Source organism: Amblyomma mixtum, chromosome 3 (assembly GCF_055824585.1).
Source record: "Amblyomma mixtum isolate Tamu chromosome 3, ASM5582458v1, whole genome shotgun sequence".
Lineage (NCBI taxonomy): Eukaryota > Metazoa > Arthropoda > Arachnida > Ixodida > Ixodidae > Amblyomma > Amblyomma mixtum.
In genome coordinates this window covers 88738575-88748974 of record NC_143014.1, presented here as the reverse complement: position 1 = coordinate 88748974, position 10400 = coordinate 88738575, and the positions used below count along the sequence as shown (strand labels likewise).

At 48.8% G+C, this 10400-nt stretch overlaps 1 protein-coding gene across 1 annotated transcript; it reads left to right on the top strand.

The window, feature by feature from the left end:
- Positions 1–7509: 7509 nt before the first annotated feature.
- Positions 7510–8169, top strand: LOC149350862 (uncharacterized). Its single transcript, XM_089575573.1, has one exon. The coding sequence runs from the start codon at positions 7510–7512 to the stop codon at positions 8167–8169; it is 660 nt and encodes a 219-aa protein (XP_089431699.1).
- The last annotated feature ends 2231 nt before the right edge of the window (positions 8170–10400 follow it).

Sequence of the window (10400 nt, the reverse complement as noted above, 5' to 3'; positions counted from 1 at the left end):
TCAACAGAGACTGTGCCAGCCCTGATTATGAAAATAAATGTTTTCCTAACCGTGGCTTCGCCCTGTAATATCTTGCCTCACTTTTATTCCTGCTAGACGCAAATGATACAGCCCTATTCGCTAATACTATGCGCCATGATTGCATGCCGACTTCAATGTTTTGAGATCCATCTACTAGTTCCCTGCTTTGCGTGCCGATAGCAGTGGCTGCATAAGATATGGTCGTCAAGTTCTTCTTCAGTACTCGGAGCAGCCGTTCAGCAATATGCGCAAAGTAACCGAACCAGCCCCCGGAGAGTTGCGGCGATAGATAGCAACTGCCCCTCATGCACAGGCCGTTAAGAAAGAGCGCGCGCGCCGAGTGCTCCGAGTTCCTGCACAGCGCCAGCCAGACCGGAGAGGAGGCAGGAGAGGAGGCGCTAAGCCGATGCGGCAGCGTATACATGCTGCTTCCAGCCGGGTCGGGCAGAGCCAACCCACCCCCTGCAGTCGGGCTGGCCCAGCTCGACTCGACGGTCCCTTTGCTCGACCCCCTAGCGTATACATGAGCCCGACAACCGGTTCTCGGCCCGACAGCCTGCTTAACCCGACTTTTGTTGGGCTCATGTAAACGCCCAGTATGAGCGCGTCTGCAGTTTCATAGCTAAATTTGTAGCCTTGACAATGGGCTTCAAGCCGCATGGTTCAAGGAGGAAACCATGTCTAAAAGGTGAAGGACGATTCCTGCGATTGTCTTGGTCGTATATGCCCCCCTTTCTCATTCTTCATCTTTTTGATGACTTCATTTGCCATGGCCCGGATTTCGACTCTTCTGCACATGGTTTGCTTTTGCAGCGGCAAATTTACAGCCCCTCTAATGGGCAAGATATGTTGGAAGGTGAGGCAGCTTAGATCTTCAAGATTCGTGTAAGAGCTCCACAGAATGGCTTAGAAGAAAGCCATATGCCCTGAAAACTTTTGACCAAACGTTGTACCAGAGTCCTATTGACTTACTGACGCATTAATTTTTTCTTCGGCATACAATATGTTACAAAGCTGCCGAAGCAGGGCTCCGATGCTTACCGTGGACCCCAGTGGCAAAGAAGTGAGCGCTTCAGCGTATGCGCTGATAAGACCCGGCGCACCTGCAGGCGCAAACAGTGCGGTGAGCTCCGCAAAAGCGATGAGCTCCGCAGTGCACCGAAGGCTGGGTCCTGCTCAGAGAAGCAGCATGGACAAATGAAGCCGTCACTGTACGCGGGCGCCATTTCTCAGTGCGCGGCCACACTCTCGTTATGTTTGCCGAGTCGAGCGTTCCAACCGGTGGCTTTTGCCGGCAGTCCCCTCTCCGGGTTTGGCGGCGCCCCGGCAACGTGACGGTAGACGCGGGTGGCGCGTTAACTCCGGGCACGGCCGCTTTTATTCATCGTCATGGTCCTCCTGGGTGGACCCCACGCATGCTCGCGGGCGCCTCGCTCCATCCGCAAGGCCTGTTTGCCGATCATTCTCGCAGGCCCCATTATGGTGATTGTTGGCTCCGTTATTATGTCCTCCCAATAGACACACATATATATATCTCGGCGGCGTTATAGATGGTCCGGAGCGTTTTAATGCGCGCACATTCACGCCCGCTGGACGACGCGGAGGCGGCGAGAAAAATCGCCGACGCATCCCCCGCCTGCTTGCCTGACTCGGGCCGCTTGTCTGGCGTGTTTTCAGAGTCGGGATTTGCCGCGCGCTAAATCCCCATTTTGCTGGGATCCTGCGTGTGGCGCATACTCGTCTCGCAGCGGCTCGGTAGCGGGTGTTCGTGTCTATAGTGGGCGCGTATATACGCATACACGTATGCAAAGAAGAGGGGCCCTCACTGCGCAGCCTTCTTTTGGAGCGAAAAAAAAGTGGCCGCCGGCGCACAATGGCGGCGGGTCACAGTGTGTGCCCGTCGGAGCCGTGATAATCCCTCGGCTTGCACCCGCGCCGTGAAACGCCGTGGCCAGCAGCCCAGAGTCAGGCGCTGCTGCTTTGTGCGCCTCGGGCATCGAGACTCCATTGGCGCGGTGTTGCATTCTCCACTGACTGCTGCAAACAGCAGCGCCGCCCCTGTCCGAGGCTGTGTATTCGCTCTGTGCACACATGCTTCTGCGCTTTTGTTGCAGCCATCGGAAAACTTGATCCGGTACGAGTTGAAACTGGAATACACACGTGCGAAAATGTGGGCCCGGCCAGCCTGCGGCACGTGAGACGCACTTTCCTCTCCACTGCGGTGGCGTTTTGTAGGTTGCTGGATGGGAACGAACGCGGAATGCATTTTTTTTTACGGCAATCTCTAGAGTGTTTTTTTGTTTGTTCGTTTTTCTGAAGTAGCCTACGAGCCTGCATTGAAAAAAAATGTGTGGAAACCTTGATTCAGTGCACATAGAAGAGATAGAAGAAAAGTTTATAAGATGCGGGATGATAGACCATATATATACAGGGCGTCCCAGCCAGCTTTAGTCAGAGTTTAAAACTATGCCGAGGCACTCTAAGACGGCGCGACCAAATTAATGGTGCTATGTATTGTACGGAGCAAGTCACACTATTTCTTGTGTTATGCGCAATTGCATGAATCGTCCAGATTAATTAACTAACTTCGCAAGCAACAAAGTTCGGGAGGAAATTCCAGTTCGAAAGTTTTGGAACGGTCTGCAGAACGTCCGACCGAACAGAGTCCATCTTTCCATCTATTGCATATTAGTTTTTTTTTCTGCTCGCTGGCGATGGCCGCGAAATAATAATAATAAAAAAACACGTGACATGCCCGCTTGCGCGCTGCTACTGCAGTTCGTTAAAGCGTACCGCGTACAATGCTGCCTGGTGTGCTACCGCTTTAAAGGTGACAAGGCAGGGACGCAGGCGCTGGCTCTACGATTTACGCCAGCGGCAAGCTTCCCTCCCGGTGGTTCCTGATAGCGACAAGCAGACGAAGCCCTTATCGCTTGCGTTGGTGTAAATCGCACAGCCAGCGCCTGCGTCACTGCCCCATTTAAGCGGCAGCACACTCGGCTAAATGATCAGCTCGTTTGTATATAGGCTGAACGTTTGAGAGCACTGCAATCGCGTAGCGCAAGCGGGCATCTTTACAACCCAAATTGTAAACACTGTGGCCAACGAGCCACCTATGATCACACCCTGTGGGACTGCAAAATAGAGCCACCTCCGGGTGATCTAGTTACCGCTCCTTCTTTACAACCCAAATTGTAAACACTGTGGCCAACGAGCCACCTATGATCACATCCTGTTCGACTGCAAAATAGAGCCACCTCCGGGTGATCTAGTTACCGCTCCTTCTTTACAATCCAAATTGTAAACACTGTGGCCAACGAGCCACCTATGATCACATCCTGTTCGACTGCAAAATAGAGCCACCTCCGGGTGATCTAGTTACTGCTCCTTCTCTCGAGCGGTGGGAGATCGTGCTGGCTAGCTCTAACACCAGAACGCAAGTTTTGGCGGTGGAGTGGGCTGACAAAGTCGTCGAGGGCTGCGTACTCTCGACCACTTAACACCACCTCTTACCAAGCTCTTTCCGGCGAATAAAATGTTTTACAATCAATCAAGTGGGCATGTGACGTGGTATTTTTTTCTATTTCGCGGGCATCTGCAGTGAGCAGGAAAAAACTAATGCGTACGATAGAAAGTTAGAAACTGTTGAATAGCGCGTTTAGCGGACCGCTCTACAACTGTCTGAGTGGAATTTTTTTTTGCCTCATTTCGTTTCTTGCGAAGGTAGGTAATTAATCTCGGCTAATTATGCAGTTAAGCATAATAAAAAAAACAGCGTGACTTGCTCCTTACCATATAGCCAGCAATACGCGCTTAATGGCGTCGTCTCAGAGTGCCTCGGGATGTTTTTAAACCCTAAATAAAATTAGCTGGGACGCCCTGTATACATCCCGGGTCTCTGTCACGCATAGCTTTCTGTCTTGGTGTAGTTGGAATGCTTATTTCACATGCTTGACTAAAATTAGCTGGTATAATAAAGTCAACCACACAGGTCGGAAAGCAAGGAGATATCGTGGAAATCAACTTTTCTTGACACCAGAAATCCCGTAATATATGTGAGCAAGAGGTTATCTCAGTGCGATCAAATGTGAATGCTTTATGTTTTCCTGTATCTGACAAACAAGCGTATTTTCGATCAAAATTAAGGCCTCACTGCCCCTTTTTATAAGTGCGGGGATAATGCACTTATATTACACAATTTCGACTCGTCCCTGATACCGTTCCGCCACGAAGAGACCAACCTAACCAAATCTTGGCATGCTATACTAATATCTTCTCCTGTTTGTTTATTCGCCGTACACTCCGGCCTAATACAAAACGCAACACCTATCCCCAGCTGCCTTGCAGTTTGGTGTCACTGAAGTAAGCGTCTTAATAGGATATTTTTTTTTATCCACTTATAGCGACTACCTTGAAAAGCAGACATGGAACGCCTAACGCATGCCTACCTGCTAAAGTTATTAGAGTGGCTATAAACACTACCTTACGAGCGAGCAAGGTCGAAAGGGAGCGGCGGATGCATGAGCAGCTTGTCACGACTTCTGTAGGGACATTCTATTATGCTAAGGCATCGTTGCTGAGGGGAACGAGAGCTCATTGCGTCGAGCTCATCCAAAATTAATTGCTAGGAGTTAGGTAGGTCCTCGAGTATATGCTGCGGAGATTGTCCACGGGGCGGCCAGGAAGTTAATTCGCTACCATTCGTTGCTTGTAAATACTCTCGTAAATATTTCTTGCACATAAATCTCTTTCCCGCGTCTTTCCGGTCGCCATAACCGCGCACTGAGCCACCGCGGCGGCCAGATAGTGATAATGAAAGCTGCCGACAGTGATAGTTAATGGAGAGATAGATAGTGATAGTGATAACGAGAGCTACTGATAGTGATTATGATAGCTACTAATAGTGATAGTGCTAGAGATAGATAGTGATGACTATGCCGATAGTGATATTTCGTGACAGAGATGGCGATGATGATGATATCGATAGTGATAGTTATTATAATGACGACGATGATGATGATAGTGGAGATGGTAGTGGTGATGATAGTAATGATGATAGCGATAGCGAATAAAGTTCTTCGGTTCGAGTTTCGCAAAGGTCGCGGCTTCTAGTTCTGTTAAGGTGAGTCCCACGAAGGTCCAGAAGAGCGTGTTGTCGGGCTAGTTGGTTCTGCGTAGTGTATATGTGAATTGCGCAACAACTTAGACAGGACACAGAAAGAAACACATACAACAGTTCACGAGCGCAAAACTATCTGATCGCTGCGTAAGTGATGCTTCGTTGCAGATCTATGATGCTGAAGTTTCATATCTTGATTCGTTTGTATAAAATTGCGGTCTTTGTGATGTGTGTGCCTGTTCTACCTTAACGCATGCTCTGCTTTTCTGTATATATGCTGTTTGTTGTTTCACCCCGTTAAACAGTTTTTAGTATGCGCTCGTGAGCTGTTGTATGTGTTTCTTTCTGTGTCCTGTCTATGTCGTTGCGCAATTCACTTATATACTACCCACGAAGGTCGTTCGGACGTCACGATAATCATAAACGTTGACATAGTTTGCCCGTCTCGGGACATCGACATAGTTAAGCGTGCTCCCCATAACATAAACATGAAAAATGGAGGGAGACAGAAAGAGAAGGGAAAGGCTTTAGCATTTCCGTTCTTAAGTAGACTTAAGTGCAATCTTGAAAATTTTTTGAGGCTCGGCGCGCTGCCGTTCAATTTTTCGACGCCTTCGAATAGAAGCTCGCTAAAATGCTGCCGAGGACGGTGGTCTACGTTCGGAAGGCATTACTCGCTGCGCAGCTGAGCAACGACGCGAGCAACGATGCCTGCAGCCTCAGGAGGCGCGGTAATCGGGGCTCCAAGTTTGCCACCGTAACGGCCTTACCAAAGAACCATTTTCCCGGCTCACTTGAGAAAGTGAACGGCAGGTAAAACCTTTTCGCATCAACGGTGATAGAAAACTCCGGTAGATGTGGAAGTTTGAAGGAGCTCAGAAAGCAGGAATTTCCCTTCATCGGCGTCGTTCTATCCCTTCCCTCACTGCGTTTTCGCTGTGCCGTTACTGCGACTAAGGAGTCTAGGTTAATGGCATCCTAGACGAAATCAAAAGGAAGAAAAGGGCTTGGACATGGCATGTAATGCCAAGGCAAGACTACCGATGATCGTTAAGGGTAACGGGGTGGATTCCAAGAGAAGGCAAGGGTAGCAGGGGGTGGCAGAAAGTTAGGTGAGCGTATGAGATTAAGAAGTTTGCGGGGATATAGGACAGCCACAGATGACACAGGAAGGATATGGGAGAGGCCTTTGTCCTGCAGCGGGCTTAGTAAGGCTGGTGATGGTGACGAGTTTGAAAAGCACGATTCGAACAAAAAAGAAAAGGGTTAGCTGTAGGCGAATAAATGCGCTTGTATTGTTGATAAACATTTGCAAATACAGAAAAGACAAACACTGGCGCGGTACCATATTAGTACATTCAGTATAAAGCGCACACCGAAGGCTGGTAGGCTTGCGCAGACGTTAAAAGAAAAACAGATAGTGTGGCTAGACCACGCGACACTCGGCGCGCGCTATTCTCTGCTGCACTTGCATGAAATAGGAGAATATTTCTGAGAAAGGGTAACAGCGCACCTAAAACCTTCCTTTGGCATTGTTTTTGGGCTGCAGTAAACTAGTTCAGTGTTTTTTGAATGCGTAAGAAATTGGTTAGAATCCCTTTTCTACGGATGGACTTTTTCTCGTTTCTTTTTTATTTAAACGAATCATCAACACCATGGATTTTTTTTTTTTTTTGCCGTGGGGGTGCCTAAGCTGCTTTCTGGGATGCTTTTGAGATAAAATCGTTGTTTAAACCACCCAGCCAAAATCAATTTTTTCTCGCCTTTTTTTTTCTTAACCAACACTGTCAGCACAGACAAAAATTTACTATTCCCCTCGGGATGTGCGTTACCTTTTAGGTTGCATTCTGATATATTTTGGAGGAAAAAAGTGTCATATAGAAAGCTTGAGGCAAGCCGGGGGGTGATCCCGGAAGTTGATGCACGGTATAGGTATTGCGTTGCGGATGCGCACTATAGAAGATCGCGCGCCGGAGAATGCTATGTACCAGATCCCCTACTGCAGCAGATGCCACTGGGGCTTCTTTCGTAATGCTACTGCTGGCCGGGATTTGAAATATATAGCGAGTTGTTGCGATATTTATGCCCCGGCTTTTTTACAAAAACCTAATTTTCGTTGTATCCCATGCATATAGTGGCACAGAGGGACTCAGATCACTTCCGAAAACAATAAAGCAGAAGCTCCCTACTTATGATTTCTTGGTCCATTCGGAGCATCGCTGCCGAAGTAGAGAAAGAAAAGAAAATCGCCGCTCAGATCATCATCAACAACAAGAACAGCTGAGGTTGGTGCTCTGGTGCTTTGAAGATTAATGGATAACGCAACGTTCAGGCGCCGCCGCACTCTTCCGCCGAGCGAGGCAGGCATCATGAGTCGACGTATAGTAATCGACTGGATAAATACCAGCCTCGGGACGGACGTCAAGGAGATTCAAGACCTGAAAAGTGGTGAGATCTACTGCAGGCTAATGAAGAAATTTTGTCCTGAATCCATCCACCTGCGATCGGTGAAAAAAGGAACTTGCCGTGGTTTCGAGGCCGAGGTCAACTTCCAGCTCCTCTGCCGCGCACTCCGCAGTGTGGGAGAAAAAGGCGAGCTCCACGTTGAAAAGCTCATAAGTGGCAACGCAGCCGCTAACCTTGAAATGGCAAGGTGGTTTATGAGCCGGTTTGGCGGCTCGGCCCAGGACCGCCCCCTTCAAGATCGTGCAGCTCTGACTCCTGCTGCCTCTGAGCCGGCTGCTTCCGAAAGCGCTGGCTGCTCTGACGTGGACCCCAAGCAGCAAGGGGAGTGCCCCCAGAAGGAAAAGTTGGAATCTGAGAATGAAGCCACCGATAAGGGGAAGGATTTCAAAGAAGAGCGAGATTATTATTTTGCCAAACTTATCAATATAAAAAAGATCAGGGATGAAGGGAAAAAAAATCCAAAGGATCCGAAATGGCTTCACGATTTGGACGAAGAACTGGATGAGGTCAACTTAGATGAACTGCTGCCGGAGAGCTCAACCCCAGGCGACGGTGGACTGTAGAAAGACAAAAGGTTCCTTTGCCGCCATGGGTATCAGCCAAGTGTGTAGCTGAGGAAAGAACGTCAGCTCATGTAGCATGAATTGGTCAGTTTTTGAGACTTTTTCGCGTGATCTAAGCCTCTGTGTTCTTTTTTTTTTCATTTCACAAGTTTTTTTTTGCCCCCCTTAGTGTGTTTGTGTATATTTAATGACCTTTGCTTTTTGTTCTTTCACTAAAGCTTGCTTCTAAATTTTTCTGCTTGAGATGAATGTTGGTCTTACCTTGCTTTAGTGAATATTACACATGACTTTATTTGTGCCCTCCAGGTAACTTCGTGCTAGGTGTTTATGTGAGATATTACTCTTTCGCGTGGCTTGTTCCTTCTATGCTTCTTCGCCTTTTCGGAAACCAAACCGAGTGGCGATAGGCTCGACATGCGCGAAAGCATGCCGCGAGTTTTTTCTCTGTCAGCTGTAAAATAGGTCTGGCTCTTTAGTTAGGCTGTTCAAGTTAACGTTCTGTTCACTTGGTTAAGAAGAGGAACAGACGCCAGTGCAACTCTTGAACACGAGTCAAGTGAGAAGAAAGTCAAAGAACCGGCGCCTACGTATTCGGACTTAATGGGTGTAGTTAAGATGGCGGGCTATTGTTGTTGGAAGAAAACGCTGGCAATATACACTTGAACACTAGTTAGGCAGCCGCGAAGAGTACACGTCCTAATGAAAGTCGCGTTGTTCCGAAAGCGGATCCTATGCACACGAGCGCCACTGAATTGGAGAGTGTAAAAAGGGACAGCTCGACAGCGCAGTGCGCAAGGCTTAAAGACTATAGGTGCCTGAGAAACGGACAGCGAAGGGGGAACTCATCCAGAGCGGGGCACGCGGCTTCACTGCATGTTTGTTTCGTTACTGTTGTCGCAGTCCGTTTTTGTGGCTGCTGTAACGGTGGACCGAAAGGTGTAAACGGCTTCACAGATGCACGCGATGCTCGCGAGTGAGCGACCATGGGGTGCCGGTGTGAGTTTACGTCTAGTTCCATTTTGAACAAACACAGCTGTTTGGTTCTAACATGCTCATCACCAATTAGTTAATGGAGCGGTCCAAATAATTCCGCAGAAACGAATTTAAAGGGCCTCCGGCACCGGGAGGAGGATTCTGAGAAAGCTTTCGCTCAGGCGAGTTTTCACGTACAAGCCGATTTTGTGACTGTCAGAAAGATATATGCTCCACTCTGGCCTAGTTGCTTATCGACTCGTGTGAATAAAGAGTGTACAGTGTTAGTGGGCGTATAGTTTAGTTTTTCCTTCAACCTGTCACCGGATCATCATTTCACACACACACACACACACACACACACACACACACACACACACACACACACACACACACACGCACACACACACACACACACACACACACACACACACACACACACACACACACACACACGCACACGCACACGCACACGCACACGCACACGCACACACACAGGGACATCGAGGCCGCCACTACTATCTGAAGCCGCGGGGACGGAGGCGGCTGCGACTTTTTCTGCAATTCAAAATTAACTTCATCAAGTCTGACTGGAAACTCGCTCAAATATTTAGTTGCTTACCGCAATTCCTTGCCGCTGTGCGGTTAGGTCATTAGATTTTCTAGCAACATTACATTGTGCCCGCTATTGAAGAGCTGCAAGGGGCAGGTTGAACACGTCCATACCTGCAGTACATTTCGCGCCGCAGGCGTGTGCAGGCTATGGGGCAGCACACCCACAGTGTTCATAAGAGTCTTCAGCATTGCAATATCTTGCCTGTCTTGGATATAGGCCGGATCCTAGCCTTCTGCCCGATCAGTAATAAGTTCAGGACCATGGGTGGACGGTACCCGCTACGCCATTGAGTGTGCATGCACAGCTTCGGTAGGAATGGCCAAGAGACGCGTGCAGCTACCGTTCCTGCTTCGCCAATCACTGGACCCCCATCCTTTACAGCGGAATGTGGAAAGGGAGGAAAAGTTGCAGAAACAACTGGAGTATTTTCCGCAATGGCCCCTGTACTTATGGATGACTTTCGACGAGGTTGACGACGCGTCGTCGAAGCTTAGCGGCAATTTTCAATTTTCAATGGTCTCTTGTGATTTGTGAAAGCCCTGCCCGTTCCCTCTCTATGCGGGGACACTTCGCGGCAGCATCATGAGGCCACGAAAGTTGGCACACTTGAGAACCGTTGCCCGGTAGGTGTCCTGCTGTGTAG